Genomic DNA, 24,401 nt, shown 5'->3' on the forward strand with positions numbered 1-24,401 from the left:
GTCCTCGGGTTTGATTATGGAGGAGCCAAACATTGTATGTTTATAATGCAATACAATTATATTAAACATACAAATAATTCATTCATTATATATCATTACATCAGATGACTAATTTACTGAAATGTCTTGTGTATAAGTGCACCTGGGCCAAAAAGAGGAGGAGTGTTTGCTTTCTTTTATGTATTACACGTGAGTGAGAAAGACATTGGTTATTGTATACAAATCATTCTGTGGAATGAGTGATTCTGATTCCCATTGGAACAGATTGTCTGTTATTCATGTTGAGAACAGTTTTGACAATACAAGATTTTCCCCTCTTTGTAAAACATGCACAGAACACACACATCAATGTGTCTTATATGCATTTAATTTGATTCAGTTTCACCGCTTCCTCTTAATAACGGTAATATTTTGCATTATATTTTGTTCGTATTAAACAAATTTTATGCATAAAGGTAATATATTCCATTTATTGTTAACATTTCTTATTAGCTTTAAACTTCATAACTCCATTCGAGACCTACATTTGAATTCAATTTTGGATCAAGAAGGCTACATAAATAACAAATAATGTAAAAATACAATAAAGTGAAATAGTTTGTGTAGATTATTTTACATTATGCATCTTATTTTCATATCATAGTCCTAAGCATTTTATTTTAATTTCGTTTCACATGTTATCAGTGGTTACATTTCACATATGTACTATTATGCATAAAGAGAATTGACACTCAATTTGAATTTTTGTTGTTATAACCCCTTTGTCCTGTGCAATGGAATGCAGGTCATTTACATATCATCGATTAATAACAATCATGCACTATCCATAACATCTGTGGAGTGCCAGAGCATGTGATTCTCCTCTCCAGGCCAGAGCTTTTGTTATGAATAACTGCTGATGTGTCTCTTCCTTCAGATGATGCATGATGATAGCATTAAATTAGCCAGAGAAGGAACGACACATCTGGTCAAACGAAACACATTTTGTAAGTCTGTGCAGATGTGTATTGTATTCATCTCAGCCTCGTCCTCGAATAACACGCACGAAAACGAGCATTTGTAGGAAGTAAACAAAGTAGCAGCTCAGCGCACGGTCCCGCTGCGCGCGCATTTACATTTTTACGACGGAAGTGCAACGGCTGAAACCCGGAGGAAAGCGACAACGGGAGTGAAAACGAAGCGGAATTAGTCAATGAGAGGGAGGAGAGAGCGAGAGAGAAGGAGTGTGAGCGACAGGGAGGTTGCTGGACGCTGGGGCCGAGGTGGACGTGGCGGGTCCGGCAGGGGTTTGATGTGGGTTCCGCTTACGGCGCGTTGACGGCCGCAAAAAAAAAAAAAGCAATGAACAGGTAAAAAAAAAAACCAAAAAAATCGCCGAGGCCTTCTCCCGAGCGGTTTTATTCGCGTTCTGCTATTTTCATCCTTTTTTCCTCCTCCTGTCTAGGTGGTGATGAGAGCGTGCGTGAACCGCGCAAGTCATGCAACTCCCCGCGTAAGCGCTTCTATCGCAGCGAGCGTTTTGCATTGTTATGCAAAGGTGAACAAGTCGATGTTTGCGTTCAAAAGTTGCAGCTGGCTCAACTTTCCCTCAGCGGATCGTTCAGTTGGCTGATGCAGCGACGTTCAGCTACAAACAAGATGGCCACTGGCTCGCGCACGCTGAAGCTGTGGCATTTTTACCCTCCTGCCTTTGTATGTTCTTCATCACCACCGCTGGAAACACCGAAACGCGCCCTGCATGCCGACATACCCGCTATTCGCAACCCGTTCTGTGTTTGTATCGCACGGTCTCCGTTCCCGCACGTCGTGGATTAAAACGTTCTCTCGTAAGAAAAAAAAGGCAAAAGATTTATTGTGTGCAAAAACGCCGCCAGATTCAAGAAAGGCAGCAGAAAAGTGCATGATGCGTGGCGAACTAGCGAAGCTACCTTGACTAGTTGCTTTAGTGATTTCCAGTAAAATCGACCAGCCTTTTACAACGCACATTTACGTCAAGTTTATCTATTTTATTTTTGTTTTGCTCGGCATTAAATGTGTACTTTCAAGGCAATTACACAAATGCCACAACGTTGTAATTCTACACACACAAGCTTGAATCCTGCGCTTTTGTTTTATTCCCTCACAAATTTGCATGGTATTTTTATTTTGTGCGACTCTGTAATAATAAATTATGATGGGAACATCTGGTTGTAATGCTTCTGCAATGTGTCAGACTGACTTTGACATCTTGATGTGTAGACGTTTATGTCAGGTTATTGTTCTCTTTCATATATGATACATGCTGTAAGAATTTATTAGTGTTCGGTAGAGCAAAATTATACAAAGAGTTTGTGTAATTTCGTGTTTTGCATAAATATGTTTGTCACATGCATTCAAGCCATGCAAACAACAGCCATTTTGAAATGACTTTTGAAGTGCATGCAAAATAACAAATTATGTCAATCAGCTTTAATGGAGCATTACTCGAAATGCTAACTTTTTCGTTTTGACAGCTCTTGCACAAGCTCCATTCAAGCCATATTGGAATGTCTACATTTGTGAGATCAGTGCATATGAATGCCGTCATAATTATCAATGGAAAACTGAAGCTTTTCAGTTAAACTATAATGATGAAAACAAATTGCTTCATAAGCTGTGATTGCGAATGTTAATGATACAGTGCATGCATGCATTTGTTTATTGTTTATGAAAAATAGCAATAAAGTTAGTCAGAAAATACTATTTAGTTGGTTTGTGATAAAACAGACATGTGTGACCAGACTATATATCCCAGCATATGATAAAATTCACTGATAAAAGCGTCAATTACACACCCAATGTTGCGTTGGTGTTAAAAAAACATCTTTGTTTGTTTGGAAATGAATAGGAGGGAGAAATAAGAAATTGTCCACCAAGTCTCAATTCAACCCAATCTGTATTAATAAAGCACATTAAAAACTACCACAAAAGACCAAAGCGTTGAATGGAAGGGAAAAAAAATACATAAAACATTACATAGAAAAGACCATACTAAAAGCAAATCGTATTATACCCAAAATTACAAATTTGTTCAAATGCCAATTAAAATAAGTGTCAAGTCTGCTTTTAAAAAATATTAAATTGTGATTTGATTTAATTTTCACCCTCCACAGAAAAAGCAACAGGTCTTTTTCTTTTACTAAATTTCTTAAATTACTAGACTAATCAAAATTGGGTTCCATCATTTAAAATGGTTTGCAAAGTTTTTATGATTTTGTATCTAAATAAAGCAGCATTCATTTGGTGTTTAAATGCTATGTATTGAGTTGTTTTTGTCTCTTATTTCCTCATCCAGGAGCCAGGGGAATCATCGTTGTTCCTAACCCAGGCAGAAGTTGTCGCGGCAGCGGTGACAATCCCCACTCAGGAACCCCGCTTCTATCTGTGTGAAAGTAAGGTATAATACTCATATCAGCCGCTTCTGTCAGGCGGTGGAGTAGTTTCCACCAGGATGGCAGAGTTGGAGACAGAATGCATCACTTTAGGACTAAACAATTTGGTGTCGGAGTGCGGCACGCCGCCCCCACTTGACCCTTTAGAAGCAGAGTGCACCACACCGACCCTGACCATGCTGTCCTCAGAATGTAGCACGCCGACGCTCAGCTCGCTGGCCTCCGAGATCGTGGAGCCCATGGCTATGCTGTCGTGCATCAAAAGCGAGCCTGACCTCGACCCCATCTGCACGGTGGACCTGTCCGTGATCCAGCCCCTGAGCACGGCCGAGCTGGGCTCTGAACAGATCAAGATGGAGATCAGCGGCCTGGACTACATCAAATCGGAGCACCACAGCGACCTCCATTCCTTCCACAGCACGGAGCTGGACTCCTACAAGTCACACTACGAACCCAGTCTGGTGTTCGACTACATCACTCACGTCTCGGACAGCTTGGAGTACATCAAGTCGGAGCAACATTCGGACCTCCACAGCTATTACGCCAGCGAGCTCGGAGCCATCAAGACCGAGTACGAACCCAACCTCATGTCCAGCCACATCAAGACTGAGATGAACGGCTTGGAGTCCATTCACATGGCGGAGCTGCGCACCGAACTCAACAAGCTCCGGCCCGAAACCGTCATCGACGGCATGGGGAAAATGGACTCGGATTTCCAGTCGGGAAACCTTTACGAACTGACGTCTGTCCAGGCGAGCAAAGCGACTGCCGCGCACAACCAAACCAGCACAAAAGGCCATGCGCCGACACCACGCAAACCTCGCAACCTCACAGGAGAGAAGCCGTTCTCTTGCACTCAGTGCGGGAAGAACTTCAGCACTCTGGGTAACCTGAAAACCCACCAACGCATCCATACCGGCGAGAGGCCTTACACATGCTCCCAATGCGGGAAGAGCTTCGGGCAGGCCGGTAACTTGAAAAGGCACCAGCTCATCCACACGGGGCAAAAACCTTACACTTGCGCGCACTGCCCGAAAGGTTTCACCAAAGCGGACGACCTCCGCTCGCACCAGCGGCTGCACACGGGCGAGAAGCCGTTCAGTTGTGCCGAGTGCGGTAAGAGCTTCGGCCAAACGAAGGAACTCAAAGCCCACCAGTTGAGCCACACAGGAGAGCGGCCCTTCTGCTGTTCGCTGTGCGGCAAGAGCTTCACTAAAGAGACGAGTTACCGCAATCACCAGCAAATCCACACGGGCGAGAAGCCCTACAGCTGCTCCCAGTGTGGCAAAACTTTCAGCAATTCAGGGGTCCTCAAAACGCACGAGAAGATTCACTCCGGGGAAAAACCGTTCGGCTGCACCCAGTGCGGCAAAAGTTTCGGTCGCTTGGGACATCTTAAAGCACACCAGCAAATTCACACGGGTGAACGGCCATACACTTGCCAACAGTGCGGGAAGAATTTCAGCCAATCAGGTCATCTCAAAGCACACGAGCAGATTCACAAAAAAGAACGGCCCGATCTTAGCAGTGGCAGCAGTCGCAGTAACGATAGTAGCTAAAAGAAACCTCATTACGTCTCAAAAGTATTACTCCTTTTTTTTTTTTTTTTTTTTTTTTATAAAAGCTACAATATATATATAAATATATTATAAAATATATATGTTTCATTATGTTTTCATACCTTACGTCTCCTCTTCTTTTCTTAATATCTTCTTTTGGGTACAGTTGTGACTGATTTTTCTCTTATGAAAGTGTCTATGTTTGGGATCAGTGAGCTTACAGAGAGTCTTTGTATCTTGTCTGATCTGTGTCGTAGTGAGTGCCATTCTAGTTTCTTTCCTCCAGTAAAAATACTCAGTGTACACGTTTATTGATAATATGTAATTCTTAAACCATGTACTGGAATGAATTATTAAAGAAACTAATGTAAAAAAAACAACAACAAAAAATCTGCTGCTGTTTTTATTTTTTTGCTTTTTAATTTAGAATTCATTGAGTTCCTGTATTTCCATTGTGCATTTGAAGACGTTTCTCACCCATGCCTTTATTTACCACAGTGGCTGACAAATAAAAATGCAAAATGGTCGATGCAGTTTTGATTTAATTAGTGTATCTGTTAACAAAATAGATGGAATACTTATTATAAAAGGGATAGTTAACCCAAAAATGAAAATTCTTTTATAATTTACCCACTTTCAAGTTGTTCCAAACCTGTATTTCTGAACCTATATTCTTCTGTTAAACACAAAAAGATATTTTGAATGGAAGTCAATGGCTGCCATCAACGTTTTGGTCACCAACATTCTTCAAGGTATCAGAAAAAAGAAACTCATACAGGTTTGGAAAAACTGGAGGGTGAGCATATGACAAGGTTTTCATTTTAAGGCTGGTGTGTGTTTCCTGCTTAGTCATAAGTAACTTTATGATTGTTTAAGTGTGGCTGTTTTGGGATTTATTGAGTATCTCATCTTTGACTCGTGCGGCTGAATGTTCAAACGGCATCAATTAAACAACTTCTGCACCTGTAGGTTTTGGTATACCTCCAATCCAGTAAAAACTGGATTATATGGATGTAGATGAATGGAAGTGGTTGAAGAACGTAGCTTCTTTCTCACTTATTAGGTCTCAGTTGCTGTTTAAACATTTTGTGATTTTTATATTTACATGTCATTCTTATGAGTCATAAAATGTTTAGAACAATTTGTTGACTAGCTCAATCATCTCTGTGGAATTTCTTAAACAGAGGTGTTTGTTACAGAGAAACGGGGAATGCACATGTGTTTTCAATCAAATTGGGTTTTAAAAGTAGTTAATCAGCGACTCAAAGTAAAGTTTAATAGCTGTAAAAAATGTTCTCAACTGTGGAGTTATTTGGAGTTCAGAAATTGGCAAATTGGATGTTTGAGTATAAATAAAAGCAAAAAGTATTCATCCAAGAATTTAACAGTTAGAATTATGTCTCTCTCCCCATACATATTAATTTGCTGCATTGATCTATTTATCTGAATGTAATTCTGCTCATGTTTTATCTCCAGCACTGATGATATTTGCAGGTCCTGTGAGAATCACTGAACTTGTTTTGTTTGACTCCAAATAGTTATTATGGATGGTTATCACCTAATTGCTGTCCCAATAGTCTACTCTTTCACAAGGGAGCCGGTCTAAAGTAGGCTAAAGTAAACTTAGCACAAACTGAAAAGATCTGGCTCCTTATTTTCCCAGCTGTGCGTAGGTTAAAATGACAGATTGCGGCAGCAAGGATGTTGACATCTTTTAAGTCAAGTAAAAATCAACATATGGTTATTTTTTATTTTACAGGCAGTTTTTATTGGCCGTGCGTGGCTTGTGTAAGTACTTCAGCTTCATTAATGCTAAATGATTCAGACGTGTAGGGAACAGTGAAATGACTTGCCAGTAGCTTTATGTTTAAGGATGTGGACTGATAATACAAAAACACAAACTCCCAGCTGGTCCAGGGTAATTATCCATGTAGTTAGTGAACTAAATGCATCTTTGAGGAGTTGTTGCGTACAAACCGGAATGACTTCAAGCTGTGTTTTGCCTAGCATGGTTTTCTGAGTCATATCTGTATTCAGTGCTGGCTGAAATTTATGGTATTTTGCAACCGTGAATGCCACGAGGCTTATTGAAGCTTATACTGAAGTTAACTATAAGGTGTTTTTACTCTACAAGCTGCCATTTAAATGTTTAATATTGACCTAAAAGTGATATTTGATTTCCAAAAGAGGTGAAAACAGTTAATAACTTTTGTAGGATGCCACCGTCTCAATATAATTTTCATATCTGGGATTTTTAGGTCAGCCACCAGTCAACTCACGCTGTCACCTCATCATTAGAGGTTTGTCGTTAGGTATAATCGGAGGTCGGAGCCAGCTGCAAATGGGTGGGATTTGTTAATATCGTCTACACCAGTGCTTCCCAAACCTGTCTTGGAGGACCCCCTGTCCTGCACATTTTGTATGTCTCCCTAATCAGACACACCCAATTTAGTTCTTGCAGTCTCTACTAATGAGCTGATGAGTGGAATCAGGTGTGTTAGATGAGGGAGACATACAAAATGTGCAGGACAGGTTTGGGAAGCACTGGTCTACACCAAACCCAACCTACTTGCGGCGTAAGTCCCTCCCATTTACAGGTCTCCGGTGTAGTGCCGAATTCTGACCCCCGCCAGATTATTACCCCCCTAGTATTGGTAGGTTTAGGGTTAGGTGTGGGGGAGGGGTTAGGATTAGGCAATCAAGTAGTGATTTCAACGAGGGGGGTAATAATTTGGCATACACATCTGCTCATAAGGGTCAATATCACTGTAGTGTGCCTTTTGATGTCTTTTAGATGAATAGCTCATTTGCAATGATAACTTAATATAAAATTGACTATGAAAGGGTGTGTTATTAGGCTAAGTTTTTATATTCATAACAAAAGCATTACTTGGCTCTAGATAAATTTTTTATAGATTTTTTCTTTTTTTTTAAATAAAAGGATGCGTGCTATTTTGCTATGTCTCATGCACTGCTCATTAAATTTGAATGATAATAGAATATTGTCAAGTCACCTTTATTTATATAGCGCTTTTAACAATACATATTGTGTCAAAGCACTTAACAGTATCAAATTGGAAGATAGAGTGTCAGTAATGTATAATAATTAGATTAAACACTCAATTTTCAGTTTTCATTACTGAATTCTGAGATGTCATTGTCAAATCATAAAATTTTGTTGTCATATTAATATTTTGTTAAATAAGAAATTACTGTTTGAATGTATTGATCATATGGTAATAAAAATGTCCATGTCCCTAGAATGGTTGTCCACCCTTTGCATTGGGGAATCCACCCCTTAAGGAAAAGGCCATCCTCTTTAGTGACATCAGGACAACAAATTGTTTTATTTTTTTTGTCTCTTTAGTGGAATTTCAACGGCTGAGGTAAGTTAAGGCTGGAATACACTATACGACTTTTAAAATCTGAACAGATTTTTACAAAACTAGGCATCATACACTTACCGACTTTGCAAATATTGAGTTTGCTTGTGGAGTGAAAGGTAGTGATGATTATAGGGGCCCACGGCTGAGGGGGAGCGGGGGGGGGACGTGTATTTTAGGCCTTGCCAATTTAAACATTCAAAAGAGTTTAAAGCATTCAAACAAAAGGCTTGGAAAAGCTCAAATGAGTACTTGCGCGCTGTGTTCGGTTCACATGCAGAGAGCCCCGTCTCACAGACAGCAAGACCGAACCGAGCTCTCAGTATTTTCTGGGATTGTATCGATAAAGATAATTAGACAATATTTTGCTGAATGTGTTATTGTGCTGATATCTTAAGGACTACTGTGGTCAGCTGACTCCTAAAGTTTTTGTTATTCTTGAGTCAAATTCTTACATTTAATCAGTCACTTATAATAATACATTTAGGCTGTTACTAAACAAATGAAATCAGTATCAAGAAAATCCATCTTTACCGAAGATGCATCTGAAGTGGCATTTAGATGCATTTACACATGATAACCTGCAGTTACAAATGCATAAATAATGTGTTGATATTTTAAACATGAAATGTTGAATACTGATATTTGAAATTATTTAAAAAATTAAAAAATACTTTAAATGTGAAAGTAAAACCGCCAGCAGGTGGCAGCAGACTGAGTCGTTGCGATTGAACCGAATCATTGAAACCGTTGAATCATTCAGGAACAAAACACCATCATGTTTCTCAGAGATGCAAAACAGCCCTGTGGCTGTTTGGAATAATTCTTGTTGGAGAAATAGAGCAAGAACAGACAGTCTCTTGATATTAACTTATTGATTATTGAACTGTTGTATAAAATCAATATCACATTTGTAACCAGATTTTTTTTTTTAAACGTACTCTTTGTGTGATATTGATTATCTATATGAATTGATATAAATACAATTTCTGCCCCCTTATCTTGAATTATGTGATTATTTTGAATGCATATTAGTTAGTCTAACCAGACTTAATCATGTTGTGTATGCGTGCACTCTGTAGGTGTGTTTTGTTTGGTTTTTGCAAATACTTGATAATGTCATGCTGTCTCATTTCAGTATTTGCGTTAAACCTGCGCAGACTTGGCTTGCATGGACTTCCCCAAGACATTAATAAGTGAACATAACTTACGAAAAGTAACCACCAAATTGGCTAGTGATTTTTTTACCCGCATTTGAGCCAAAATTAAGCATTGCTTGGTAATTGGTCAACAAAGTATTGATAGTTGTGTAAATATTGTCATGCTAACAGTTTGAATTTTTGTAATCCATTACATACCTTTCTATCAAAGTTAGCTGACATTATATGCTGAAGGTGTCTTAATAAATTTTGGCTTGACTGTATATTTCATTTTTACGGTGAAGACTATGCAGTGCTATTTTACATTTGATTATTTGGTTTCTGTACATGGACACCTACAAACTTACAAAAAAAAAAAAAACTTAAATATTGTGTAAATAGCAATAAATAGAACGAACATACAAATTAAACCATATCAAACATGGCCCACTGCTACAAACCCCAGCTACGGCCCTGCTTACTTGCTTTGCCAAAGCTTAACATGTCCATCCTGTCGGCTAAAATATGCCAGAAGTGATTAGAATACAGTATTTTCCAAATATGTAAGTTTAAATATACCCAATTCTCTTCAACAGCCAGACTAAATATTTAGCTAGTCACAGTTTGTTGTAAGCTAATATGCTAACTGCTCAAAATGTCCACCCTGTCGGCCACTTAGACTCGATAGGGTGGACATAAACATGACAGGGTGGACATAGCATTTATTTGTAGTTAATATTGCTAAAAACTAAAATGAATTGGGGGTATATATCAATGTAATTGAGGATGGAGTTATACAGTAGTCAATATTTGAAGTGGATCAAAAAAGTTAATCAAAGTTGTTCTAAGACAAGAACGGGTGTTGTTTGGGTTTAGGACAACTTTGAGGAAAGGTTTTGAGCCACTTCAAAAGTTGACTACTGTATTATAATATATATATATATATATATATACTATAATACAATGTGTGTGTGTGTGTATATGTGTGAGCGTGTGTATATATGTATATGTGTTTTATAAAAACCATTACGCCTATGGAGAGTCCCCATAAACCACAAAAACCAACATGTGTGTATATATGTGTGTGTGTGTGTGTGTGTGTGTGTGTATAGGTCCGGTTTCTTCATAGGTCGATTGTAATGGAGGTAAAAGCGATTACAGTCAGTGACATACATGAATCGTAACATTATTAGACGTGCGCGAGTCTGCGTACAAATAAACAAACTCTGACAGCTTTATGAACACATTTCAGTATGATCGCATGTCTGGCAAGTGTTTTATAATGGACACTCGCTGAAGAAGTGTTTTTATAGAAGTGTGCTATGTACAGTGGCATCAACATTCACTCTTGACACAGGAACTGTTCACTGTTATGTTGAGCTGCCTTCAGATCACCACACTCAACAAAGTCATGTTTTTATTGATTTATTCTTGACAGAGTTTTGCTCCGTTTAATAATTCTGAATACAGATCCGTGTATATTTATATAACTTTTACAGCGACTGGGATAGTGGTCTGCTGGCGTCTCCGTGTGGTCCTGCTTGGTACTGCAGCTTGACTTTTAGTTATTTAGATATTTATAGAAAATGGTCTAAACAAATGTAACATTTATTTATTTTTCTCACAGATTTTACTGTTGCACTGTATGCATTAATTTCGAATTATTATTAAAATTAAAAACAATGTTTTAATTTTTCTTGAAAAAAGCTTGCAGATAATATAGTTTTGTGAGAATCATCCTCAATCTTGAATTTGGTAAAACAATTCTCTTTATTTAAAATGTTTCATGTCTTAATCCTTTTCTTTTTGTCATATCAGGATGTATGCTAACATTTTTGGATGTGGCACCCCACCCAGAAAATTTGCCACCAGCCGCCACTGTATACATATATATATATATACTTACAACAGCTCTTTTAACTGTAAGGAGCTCCAAGGATGTAAAAACACAAAACCATAGTTTGTACTTTGTAGTAAAACTGGTTATACAAATGGCAATTAATACGCCAAAAAACATGGTTGCTACACTTTTACTGCAATAAAACCATGGTTAATTTTTGTAAGACTCTGCAGACTAGAAATGTTTTGAAACTGTTCATGAACATCAAGGATAAAACTGGAAGAAAATATAGAAAGCCAAACCTTATTCGACATTCAGGAGTGCCATCTGCTGTTTGTATAAGTCTTTTTTTATTTCATGAAAAATATAAATATTGAAAATGAGCCTAGTCTGGTGGATTGTTGGACGTAATCAAGGCGTGACAAAATGAACCAGTACCATTACCATTTCCCAATTTAGGCCTTTTTCCGTTTTTTTTTTTTCTTGCTACGGCTAAGTAAACAATAATAGATGACGATTTAAAAGTGGGAAATTAAAAATAAGATGTGTAATTATACTAGGTTTCTTAGATGTAGATAGAAATGTAGGCCTACAATTTCAGCAAAAAGGTAATTTAATAATGAAATAAACTGTGATTAAAGGCAATAATTTTCAGCACAAACAGGCATTACAGCCAATCACAGTCTGCGAGCGTCAGATATGGATGAGGATGTGGAGGTGGAGACCACTTTTCCATCACAACCTCTTCCACAAGTGTGATGACTTTTGTCCTCGAGGTGGAAGTGGAGGTTGTTTTGACGCTGTAGAGAAAAAACAACAGTTATGAGGCTTTCACTGTAACTCTCAATATAATAATAATAGTAGTAGTATGTTGGTAGGACGCTTGAACTGCTTTTTGCATGATTTGGATCTGAATGCCAGGGAACAGATCAACTTACGTGGCTTCTCCGTCCAGCAGTCTCCTGTACTCAGCGATCTCCAGCTCCAGTCTGGTCTTGATGTCCAGGAGTATCTGGTACTCCTGACGCTGGCGCTCCAGATCGGCACGGAGCTGGACTATCTGCTCCTCCAGGATGGTGATCTGGGAGCACAAAAAACAAGTTTTGTTTTGGTTCTGCTTATCTTACACTGAATAATATCTACTTGTGTTCCACAGAGAAAAGAAAGTCATACAGGTTTGGAATGACATGAGGGTGAGTAAATGATTTATCAGTTTTGTTACTCACCTGATGTTGGTACCCAGACAGCTTCATGGAAGAACAATTCTTGGTGTCATTCAATGTGGCCTCCATAGATGCTTTCTGCAGTAATAAGAACACGCAAATTCAGAATAAAGTCATACTAAAGCACGAATGTAATGAGTCACCACCACACAAACGGCTAATTCTCTATCACTGACCATGGCTAAGAGGGACTGGAGTTCGATTTCCAAAGACTGTAGTGTGGATTCGACGGTATTGATTTCAGGTCCGTGGTGCTGGTGACAACCTCTTGTTTCAGAGTTTCCGTCTGAACCATTTGGTCATGAAAAGCACATTAAAAGGCTTCTGTCCCTGTATGTTTTGATCAATTTCACCTTTGTCTTGAACCAGTACTCCAGATCTTTTTGGTTTTTCGCTGTGACTGCTTCGTAGTGCTCACTGATTTCTGCCAGGATCTTTGTGAGATCTTGATATGGAGCTGCATCGACCTCAACGTGAACCTGTCCGCTCATTTGTGTGCGTGCGGCCAACATATAAAAATATGTTCATATTCATGTCAAGTCTCAAGTAACTCGCTGGTAAACATTGTCATATTTAACAACACTAAAAATACTTAAATTGTAACAAATCATACAAAATACATATATTTTTGTTCCGAGTAAAAATGTATGAAAATATGTCTCAATATACACTATATTGCCAAAAGTATTGGGTCACCCCCTTCTAATGAACAGGTTTGACTACTTTAGTAATTTCTATGAGTACAAATCTTAATTTTAAAGCATATAATGATATTCTAGGGAATTTTATAGCAACAGTTTGAACAGGACCCTTTTCTATTCTAACATGACAGTGTCTCTGTGTATAAGACACGGTTCAAAAAGACATGATTGATTCAGTCAGTGTGGAAGAACAGAAAGCCAAGTCCTGATCCCAGCTGAACGCCTCTGGTGTGACTTTATATGCAGACCTTGAGTCAAAAACTCATCACCAAACACCAATGACCAATGACTTGTATAGACACTATAAGGACAAAAGTGTTGACAACCCCTTCTTTAGAACAGAAAAAGGCAACAAAACTGTGGCAACAAAGATGGAAACAATGTATTCATGATGTATTTAAAAAAAATTATTTTGTATTGCATGTTTTTGGCTCAAGGTCTGCATACTATGGGGAAGTCGTGGCCTAATGGTTAGAGAGTCGGACTCGTAATCCAAAGGTTGTGGGTTCGAGTCTCGGGCTGGTAGGGACTGTAGGTGGGGGAGTGAATGTACAGCGTTCTCTCCACCCTCACCCTCATTTGTATACAATATTAAGACGTGTTTTCAGAAAATATAATTTGAATTAAATTGGCAAATGCTGCTATTACAATATGCATTTTTTAATAAATAGTTTTAGGTAATTTTTAAAAAAATAATTTTTAATTACATTTTTTTTCTAATTCTAATTTAACATTTTTAAAGACAATTGCTTGTGAATTATAAATTCTATTATTTGCTTAATTGATAGTGACCTATTTATAGTAAAAAATCTGAAATAATTTTAAATGATATGCAGCTTTGCTTCTCAGGTCAATGTAACATATTTTAAGGTTACATGTATATATAATATGTTATTGTACTACTAAATCACTGTACCTCCTCATGATTCTTCTTCAGATAGACCAGCTCCTCCTTCAGCCCTTCCATCTGCATGGTGAGGTCTTTTCTGGTGATGTTGAGCTCATCAATCACCCTCTTCAGGCCGGCAATGTCTGCTTCCACCGACTGACACAAGGCCAGCTCGGTTTCATATCTGTCACAAACATGCTCTTTAAAAGCACTTAAGGTCCTTGCACACTGAGTCCGAAATTTTTGCGCGTTTTTTCGTATTTGTCATCCTTTCCTATCAAAATGCATGCTACGGTTGTGAAGACGCAGAAAATCAAACCTGATCCAATTTTTTTTATGACAGACAAAAGTTTCGGAGGCATTGTGGAAACGTGATTGACAACGTGAGGTCGTATTTATTTTTTAACGAGGGAAAATTTCGGACTCAGTGTGCTATGACCTTAACACTGGACACCAGACAGTTTACCGCAAAACGGCTGCCTCCAAACTCAGGTAAAACTGATTCAATGCAACACTCCTGCTATCGTATCCATTCTGTAGTGTAGAGCTGTTATACAAAGCTTGCTATAATTTTTATAAATAATTTCTGCAGAAAACAATTAACAGTTAAAACAATGAGATATAATATGTCAAAATTTCATGGTATAATATGAAACCTTTGGGGTTTAAATATGAGACCACCAGCCTTATTTTAGTATTATTGAGATAATATTATAGTTTTTATTTGTCATTTTTATTAGTTTTAGTTTAGTTTTTTTTAATAGATTTTTATTAAAGTTTTACTTTTAGTTATTTTAGCTAAACTAGCTAAACTAAATGCAAATGAGAAATGTTGCCTTGACTTCAGTTATTTTTAATTTTATGAGTAACTGTTTTATTATTTAATTTTATTTGACTTTACTTCACTATAATGACTCTGGAGACCACAAGGACAAATGCTGCTGTTTTGCATCGTTCTATTACAAATTATATTGTTTTGATCTTTGAAGAATATGAAACATGTATTCTATATATGTTTAATCAAAATAAATAAATACCAAAATCCTAAATTTCTTTTTCTGCGTACATGAAAACATGCAATAAGCATTCTGCTGGAAAGACTCACTTCATTTTGAAATCATTCATGGCCAGGCTGGTGTTGTCAATGCTGAGATGGATCCCACCCTTCTGGTGAATGGCTGCCATGATCTGGACATATACACCCATGTATTTGTGTATATATATATATATATATATATATATATATATATATATATATATAATCTCTATATTTATTATCTTTCAAAAAACATATAATACCTTAGCCTGAAGATTCTGTACGGTGACAAAGGAAGGCGCTGTAGTCATGAGCAACAGGGGAGGCTTTGCCATCCAGGAACTGGCGGATCTTCAGCTCCAGATCAGTGTTGGCCTTCTCCAGTGAGCGCACTTTGACCAGGTAAGCAGCCAGACGGTCATTGAGGGTCTGCATGGTGAGTGTCTCATGCTGCCGGCCCTCACAGTGCTCATGCTCCTGCTTCCCACGCTAGACGTGGATATACGCGTGGAGCCGCTGGAGGACATGTAGCTGCTGCGGGTGGAGTGGGTGGAAGCCATGTTGACCAAGACTTTCTGTCTGCGTCTGCTCTGTCAGGTTAGTAAACGAAGGAAGGAAGTATGCCAGCTTCTAAAAAAATGTTTATATATTAAATATATTTATATATAATGTAAACTATAAGAATATAAATGTAAATGCATGTAAATATTTTCAAAATATATACATTATGCACGTGTATTTATATATTCATAATAAATATACACAGTACATATATATATTATTTTGGATGCAATTAATCGTTTGACAGTAGTATTTTATTATTATTGTTATTTTTTGCATTGAAAGATGATAAAGAGTAACACAGGATGGTTTTGCAATCCAAAAATGTTTTATTTCACCATAGACACTTTTCCCCCTTTTTTGGATCAATTATGCATTATGGTGTTTCCTTTACTTTTTCTATTTTGTCATTGTTAAAAGATGCAAAAGTTGTTGAAATTCAGACTAAATTGTTTTTTACAAATAAATCCTGCGTAGAGAACCCTGCAGCACAGCAGTTTTCATCCTAGAAACATGAGTTTAAAGACTTGTTTCCACAGGCGTGTTACCACAAAAATGAATTCTGCTTACTGACCAAACCACGTTTCTTTATGCTTGGCTGGGCTGGGCTGGAAACACTTCTGCTTTTGATGCCTTTGACATTTGCGGTTTCCGTATGTACAGCAGCATTAACAGAAAAGGTAAGGTTAATGCAAGGCATGTTCGTCAGAACAACAACTAGATTTGTGTTTGCCGTTTGTTATTTTAGTAGAAAGTGAAATATCTTTCATTCCAGTTTGACTTTTTAGGTACTTTTTTCAACATAGCAGAAAGTAATTTGTCAAGATTGTGTAATGCTAACTGCTTTTTCATTGTACACTGACTCTATGCTGATCCTATGCTACATTATCTAATATCTTATCTTATCTTTGGACCACTGAATTGGACTCATTGCAGGCGGATTGATTAATATTGTTACTTTAGTATAGTCTGTTTGATCTTTTTAGCCAATACTCTGACTTAATGTTAGTAATTGTGATGGGTGTGACTCAATGGTAATACTTCAGTAGAATCAGTTATTAATATTATTGCTTCATACAGTCAGTGTGAGCACTGTGGTTAGCACTAAATGGCAAAAATGGCATATTTTTGTTTTCCAGTTAAAATATCAGAAAATCTGTCAAACAAGATAAGTATACTTGATGAGCAAAATATATAAAGACTTGTTTTCATAGATTGTCTCTTGAACGTTTTGATATTTCTTATTTTTAAATGTTATTTCAATCTTATTTTTATGTTTGTGTATTTAAAAAAATGCATGTAATGCACTTGCAAAATATCTACTCAAAAAGTGTAGATTTTATTAGGAGTTTTTATGTGATTTTACCGGAAAACATTTAAAAAAAGAAAATTTTAAAACCAATAAGTCATGTTAAATTATATGAAAGACAGTTCCAAAAAGGCAGGATTAGGCATGCATAAATACATCTATAAACCAGGCTGGTTTGATGCTGGATTAACTAGTTGACACAAGGAGACGAGGTTTGGCTGGTTAACATAGTCAAGTTTGCATGTAGTGCATTCTGTGGACAAAAAGCATATTTCTCTATAGATGGCAATTCAGAAGTAGCTCTGTATTGTAATTAAATATTTTGCAAGCAACCTATAAATCAAATATTTCATTATATTATATTATATATATTATATTTATCCATGGCAGTTCTTTGGAGGTCTCCAACAGGTGAAATGTATTTATATTTTCCCTATAAGCATGTAATGCACTTTTGTTCTGCAATTGCCAGAGAGATGAATAGAATTTAGAATGCTATTGATAGATTTCTCCAGGTTTTGTCCAGGCCTCCTTGGGTGGATCGTCAAAACACATATATGTGAGATTTGTAATTCCTGTATGAAATGAATGCTTCTCACCTGGATTTAATTTAGGATGTGGTGGGATTGGGAGTGCGTTTGTTTCTTCTTTGGAATAGATCTTGAGAAATTTGCTCACTCTGCAGTGAATGGGTGCCGTCACATTGAGAGCCCAAACAGCTGATAAAAACATCATAACTCACAAGTAAGCCACACCACTCCAGTCCATCAATTAACATCTTGTGAAGTGAAAAACTGCGTGTTTGTAAGAAACATATAAATCATTAGGGCATTTTTAACTTTAAACTATCACTTCTGTCCAAAATATGAGTCCATAATCCATAACAAGTCACCCTCCAGTGAAAAAGTCCTGCCCGTCCTCTCACATCAAAATACACAGATAAAACAGTTTTGGATGGTTTTCGCTTGTAAATGGTGCTTGATCTGCGTATTCTGTCCTGAAGCACACAATACAGCTCTTTCAATGGAGAAAGCAATATTATGGATAGAGAACTTGTATCTTAGCTGGAAGCAACAGTTTAAAGTTAAAACTTATTAATAATAGACTTGTTTTTTTATAAACATGCAGCTGTTCGCTTCACAAATTGTTAATTGATGGACTGGAGTCGTGTGAATTATTTGTGGACTATTGTGTGGATTACTTTCATTCTGACGGCACCCATCCACTGCCAAGGATCCATTGGAGAACATGTGATAGAATGCCAAATTTTTCCAAATCTGTTTCAATTAACTAACTCATATACATCTTAGATGGGCTGAGGTTGTCAGTCCTCTGTTGAGTGTGTCATGTGTTCCTGCCTCTTGTGCCCTTATTTGGTTTGTTTCCTGTCCTTGTCTGATGTAATCATTAGTTTATTCGTGTCTAGCCGTGTCCGTTAATTTACCTGTGTATTTATAGTCCTGTCTGTGTAGTGCCATTTCGTTTGGTCTACTCGTTACTCCCCGGTGTTTGATGTCTGTTTGTCTTGCCTTGTCCTGCCCTGTCTTCAGTAAAGTATGTTATTTGAGTTACGACGTGTTCCTTGTTCCTCCCTGCTGTGTGCACCGTGACAGAGGTTGAGTACATTTTTTAGTAAATTTTTGTTTTTGGGTGAGCTATTCTTTTATTATGCCAATTTTAATATACCCTTTTTGGATCTCTGGTCACTTAAAATGAAACATCTCTAAATTGCGTCCATGTACAATGGATGACATAACTACTTGCATTTTGTCTTTGACATCAGTTTTATTGTTGTAAATGCTTAAAGACAACCACCAAATTCTGACAGCATGAGAGGTCTGGTCTCCAGCCAACATGAGTCTGGTGGGCTTCACTTAACAAGGGTTGTTGAAGTGGAAGAAATCACCGTCCCACCATCAACCACCTCTTCCAGCACAGTGATCACTGCTGTTTTGGTGGTAGTGATCGAGCTGGAGGAGGAGCTGGAGCCAGAGCCAGAGATTGTGAGGCTGTTTGGAAACAAAAACACCCAACCAGTTAATCCTGAACAGCTCAATTTGTACTACAAATGTGGTCTTTCAAGCTTTAAACCACAAACTTCCACAGAACCCCAAACTATCATTTAAAAATAATAACATAAAATTCACAGCAATGCCATTAAATAAAAACATTTTTAAAATCCCAACAAACCTTTAAGTGAATAGTTTTTGAAAGAACCTTAGCGTGAAGAACATTAATAACCTCTGTCCATTATAATGACCCTTTTGTGGAATGGAAAGGTTTCATAGATGTCAGAGGTTCAATACTAACTGTCAACACTACTGTCCAGATGTTTGGGTTCAGTAAGTTTTTTTTTTTGTTGTTTGTTTGTTTTTCCCCTTACAAAGAGATTAACAATTCTATTCAGCAAATATGCATTAAATTGATCAAAAGTAACAGTAAAGAGATAACACAAGATTTCAATTCCAAATAAATGCTGTTTTGTGAAGTCTAAAAATCTATCAATAGTGCAATAAATAACTATATAGATATATGACCTTCTTATTTTTATTGCATGTGTTGTTTGCAATTATTAGAATAATTGCAAACTTGGGGGAAGTCATGGCCTAATGGTTAGAGAGTCGGACTCGTAATCCAAAGGTTGCGAGTTCGAGTCTCGGGCCGGCAGGAATTGTAGGTGGGGGGAGTACAGCGCTCTCTGAGGTGCCACGACTGAGGTGCCCTTGAGCAAGGCACCGAGCCCCCAATTGCTCCCCGGGCGCCGCAGCATAAATGGCTGCCCACTGCTCCAGGTGTGTGTTCACGGTGTGTGTGTGCACTTTGGATGGGTAATTGCAGAGCACGAATTCTGAGTATGGGTCACCATACTTGGCCGTATGTCACGTCATAATCTAGAATAAGAATAATTATGATAAAAAAAATTTTTTTTTTCAAGAAAATAGTGTTTCTCAGTCTGCATGTTGGCAAGAATATTCCAGTTTATGCAGAAGCGTGTGTAAACTGCAGATACATAATCTGTAATTTACCTGCCGCTGGCTTCTGCATCCAGCAGTCTCCTGTACTCTGCGATCTCCAGCTCCAGTCTGGTCTTGATGTCCAGAAGCATCTGGTACTCCTGACCTTGGCGCTCCAGATCAGCACGAAGCTGCACCAATTGACCCTCCATTCCACTCACCTACAAGCCCAAGGGGAGAAGACAGAACTTTTATACCCGGCACAGTTCATTTTAAAGTCTTGTTAGTGGTTGGCTGCATTAAGAGATCTGTCTGTGAGATTTATGACGTTCTTATCCTTGTGTTCAGGAATGCTCACCTGTGCCTGGTAGCCAGACAGCTGCAGATTGTAGCGATTCTGAGTCTCGCTCAGGGTGCCTTCCATGGATGATTTCTGTGAGGTAGGGATAATGAGAGAAAGATATGTTAGCAATGACAAAAAAAAAAAAAAAAAAAAAAGTTTGAAAACCAACCAGAGTCCAAATACCTTTTCTCTTACTTTTGAATGCGTTTATAACTTAAATGTAACAAATGCCTATGAATTGTTTGGCTTAAAAATGGGGGTTTTAAAGTGAATGCCAGTTGGTTTGATTGTTGTTGTTTTTTTCTAATGCACACCAAACCATACTTTAAGTGTCACTTATATGTACAAATAGATTTTGGGCAGTACATTTCTTCTACACATACTCACCATGGCAAGGAGAGACTGAAGCTCAATCTCCAGTGACTGTACTGCGCTCTTTACTGTGTTGACCTCAGTTTTCGAAGTCTGCAAGGTCTCTGTGCTTGTTGCAACCTCTTGTTTCAAGGTCTCAGACTGCAAAAGAAGTGTTTTAAAACAATCGTTTAATTAAATGCATGCATTAGCCCAACATAGGGTAAGCTGTGCCAATGCTTATAGACTTAACGCTCATACTTGTTTTAATTCAGTAGATGTTTTGCTTTTCTTTCATGAGTTAATGTTATTTTATTTCCAACATTTTTTCGATGGGCTCCTAGACTGCATATGACGTCATAAGAGTCAAGTAATGGACTAAACCAACCTTCTGCTGGAACCAGCCTTCAAGGTCTCTCCGGCTCTTGGCTGTGATGGTCTCATAGTGCTCACGCATCTCAGCTAAAATTTTGGTTAGGTCTTCTTGTGGTGCTGCATCAACCTCCACGTTGACCTGTCCACTCATCTGTTCGCGTGAGGTCAAGAGGTCCTGAAGATATATGATTTCCAAATGTTCATTTTAAAATATCTTCTCATCATCACTTTTTCATTCTTGGCTTCAAATGTAGTGGTAAGGAAATATTACAAAACAGTGACATCTAGAGCTTGAAGCTATAAAACACCTGTGTGACCTGACCTGCTGTCTAAAATATATAGCTGGAACAATTCTTAGCCTAAATATTGTGCTTTACACGTTCTTAAAGGTTTTGCAATGATTTACTACCTCCTCATGATTCTTCTTCATGTAGACCAGTTCCTCAGTGAGCCCTTCCATCTGCAGGTTGAGGTCTTTATGAGTCATGTTGAGCTCACTAAGCACACTCTTTAACCCCGCGATGTCTGCCTCCACAGACTGATGCATTGACAGCTCGTTCTCATATCTGTGCAATAGAAAGGAACATTATACAGAAGAACTGTCTTATCAACGTCAAGAATTTTGTTGCTGTGGTTGGTTATTTTTCTCCATTATTCTAGTTATAGAAGTTCATAAGATATTTTGAAGAATGTTGATGACCAAATAGTTGACAGTAACCACTGACTTCCATAGTATGTAAAAAAACAAAACACTGAAAGTCAATGGCTACCATCAACTTTTGGTAACCAACATTCTTTAAAATATACTTTTGTGTTCAGTAGAATAAAGAAACTCGTGTATAATATATCACATTACCCAAAAGCTGATTTGAAAATTAGTTTAGCAGTTATTTGGTGTTGTTTTTCTATCATTTCTGTACATTTCCACAGCATAAATTCTATACAAATTTAATGAAAAATTTAATAAATATTACTTCATTCTGAAGTCGTCTGCAGCCAAGCTGGTATTGTCAATGCTGAGGTGGACTCTGTTCTTTTCCTGCATGGCACTCAGGATCTGCAAAAAATGTGAGCATTGTTTGATGTTATTTACTTGTTTTATGGTAATTAAGATTATTAGGTTATACAGTTTCCTTATAGCAGTAACCACAAAGTATCTAGCTAGACCTACTTTAGCCTGGATGTCATCGATAGTAGCTTCGAAGGCTGAGTAGTTACGACCAGTGCCAGTTGGAGAGATTCTGTTTTCAAGGAATTGGCGTATCTTCAGCTCGAGGTCTGCATTGGACTTTTCAAGGGAGCGGACCTTCTCCAGGTAAGCAGCCAGACGGTCGTTGAGATTCTGCATGGTGAACTTCTCATTGCCAATGATGCTGTCATCTGTTCCTCCACCGACACCGAATCCTCCTCCAGCTGCAGCACCACTGAATCCACCACCAGCACTGAATCCTCCACCAGCACCTCCTGCAGCACCAAATCCACCTCCAAAGCCAAAGCCGCTTCCAGAGCCTGCTGAGGTGATGGAGCGAGAGACACTGGAGATACGGACCCCTGAACCTCCTGCGCCTCCATACACGCTGCCAGCCCTCATGGCGCTGATACGGCCACCTCCTCCACCTGAAGAAGAGAAGCGTGAGGAGCCCATTGAGGACCTGCTGGAAATGAAGCTGCCGCTGGAGAAGGTGGTAGCCATGTGAACGGTGGTTTGTGGTCTTACTCTGCTCTGGCTGGAGAGTGAGTACAGTAGAGCAGCTCAGAGTCCTTATATATGCTGGTAATGGGACTGACACTGACAATGGAGTATGTGTTGACCTTGTTTTCATCACAAACTTGCTGACAGCAAGGAATTATGTCAGCTTAAATCACCTGAAGTGGAAGGTGACGCTAAGAAGTAAAATTGGCTGATTGATAGTACCCTCAAGTGATAGACGCTTGCATTCCCCCCATATACCTTTCCTCAGATAAAAGGAGCTCTGTACATGTTCAAACCTTTATGGACGTTGCTTATGTTTCACTACTGATTTTAATGTAGTAAAGCCCCTCACACTCTTAAAACCTTGAATATTCAAGATCACCCTTATAGGCTGATAACTAACTCAAATGATGCACTCACTTCAATGTTACTTTAAAATCAGAGGTACAAAATTTAAATGCCGAATTTGAACTCTAGTTGCATTACATAAGTGATTTATGTGTTTTGAAGAAGCAAAAAAAAAAAGTGTAAAAAATATGTAATTGAACAAGGTATGAACCTACATGGAGGTATGCTGATCTCATTGTTAATTTAAGATTTGCCTAAAGCAAATCATTGCCTAAAGCTGACTATGAAACTATTTTAACCATAAAGTGTGGATGCTTGTTTGAAACATCTCATGTTTGTACATGTACCAGTGTGCACTACACAGAGCAGCAGGATGTTTCCCACCAAGTTCAGCTTAACATTAAGTTCCTCCCTTAGGCTGTTGAGCTGAAGAACAGATCTCTGTATTATCAAGAGATTCGTAATACATTTTATTAATTCTTATGCTGTTAAATCTGACATTTTTTTGTGTCTGTGTTTTAAAATTAGGTGAATTATAATTAATAATTATAATAACTATGTAATATAAATGAGTGTGTGTCCTGTGATGGATTGGCCATCCATCTCGGTTGTTTACTCCATCTGCAGCCCAATATGCTGAAAGAATCTCTGCAGAGATCAGGCAGTTTGGAGAATGGAAATGTAATATAATAAAAAATAATTGAATGGAATTTGATTAGTAAGACAGTGTACCCAATTTTAAAACTCAAATTCAGATTATTCAGTATATATAATGCTTAAAATAAATTAATACAGCATTCTTAATATTCATAACCAATTCCATATTCACTAATTGGCATAGACAGCAACACTAAATGAGTTCAACCCACTTGAGCTGCAGGAATTTACAGTGTCTGCTCCCTATTTTTCAAATGTTCAACAAGTCATAAACTGTTCAGAAGGTCCATGTACATGCACCATACACTATATTATGTCTGAATTCTGAGTGAATAAATTAATTCCCCAAACACGTTAACTTTTGTATCGCCATAATGCACTCTTTACTGTTTCCACAACCAATGTACACTAGGAATGCTATAGCCTACAACCGATAATCAAAAAGTTTACAATTTTAAATAATTCAAGGTTTAAAACAATGGTACTAGTCTAATCACGTTTTTCATAAGTCACCAACTGTTAGCAAACATTAAAATGTAAAAAAAAAAAATAATTAATCAATTTATTTATTATTCACTAACCTTAAAGCAACATGATTTTGACTAATGCTAATGCTAATTGCTTAAAAAA

At 37.8% G+C, this 24,401-nt stretch overlaps 1 protein-coding gene and 1 pseudogene across 3 annotated transcripts; one reads left to right on the forward strand and one right to left on the reverse strand.

Annotated features, from left to right (window-relative positions):
- Positions 1 to 1,103: 1,103 nt before the first annotated feature.
- On the forward strand, positions 1,104 to 5,088 carry LOC306885676 (uncharacterized protein). Of its 2 annotated transcripts, XM_079442361.1 has the most exons (3): positions 1,104 to 1,349; positions 1,445 to 1,492; positions 3,314 to 5,088. In XM_079442361.1, the coding sequence occupies exon 3, from the start codon at positions 3,470 to 3,472 to the stop codon at positions 4,967 to 4,969; it is 1,500 nt and encodes a 499-aa protein (XP_079298487.1). In that variant the 5' UTR covers positions 1,104 to 1,349; positions 1,445 to 1,492; positions 3,314 to 3,469; the 3' UTR covers positions 4,970 to 5,088. The 2 variants fall into 2 exon arrangements, with proteins under 2 accessions (XP_079298487.1, XP_079298486.1); XM_079442360.1 differs by lacking the exon at positions 1,445 to 1,492 and having other exon boundaries at positions 1,122 to 1,349.
- A 6,920-nt stretch (positions 5,089 to 12,008) lies between these two features.
- On the reverse strand, positions 12,009 to 22,718 carry LOC306885826 (annotated as a pseudogene). Its single transcript has 16 exons — positions 22,245 to 22,718; positions 22,048 to 22,130; positions 21,483 to 21,639; positions 21,087 to 21,248; positions 20,735 to 20,860; positions 20,363 to 20,437; positions 20,077 to 20,225; positions 18,957 to 19,059; positions 15,444 to 15,770; positions 15,250 to 15,332; positions 14,172 to 14,328; positions 12,908 to 13,069; positions 12,731 to 12,840; positions 12,558 to 12,632; positions 12,270 to 12,412; positions 12,009 to 12,131 (listed from the first exon to the last, which is right to left on the reverse strand). The product of its transcript is annotated as an uncharacterized misc_RNA (transcript).
- Between the last annotated feature and the right edge of the window lie 1,683 nt (positions 22,719 to 24,401).

The sequence above is a fragment of the Barbus barbus genome (assembly GCF_936440315.1).
Source record: "Barbus barbus genome assembly, chromosome: 19".
Lineage (NCBI taxonomy): Eukaryota > Metazoa > Chordata > Actinopteri > Cypriniformes > Cyprinidae > Barbus > Barbus barbus.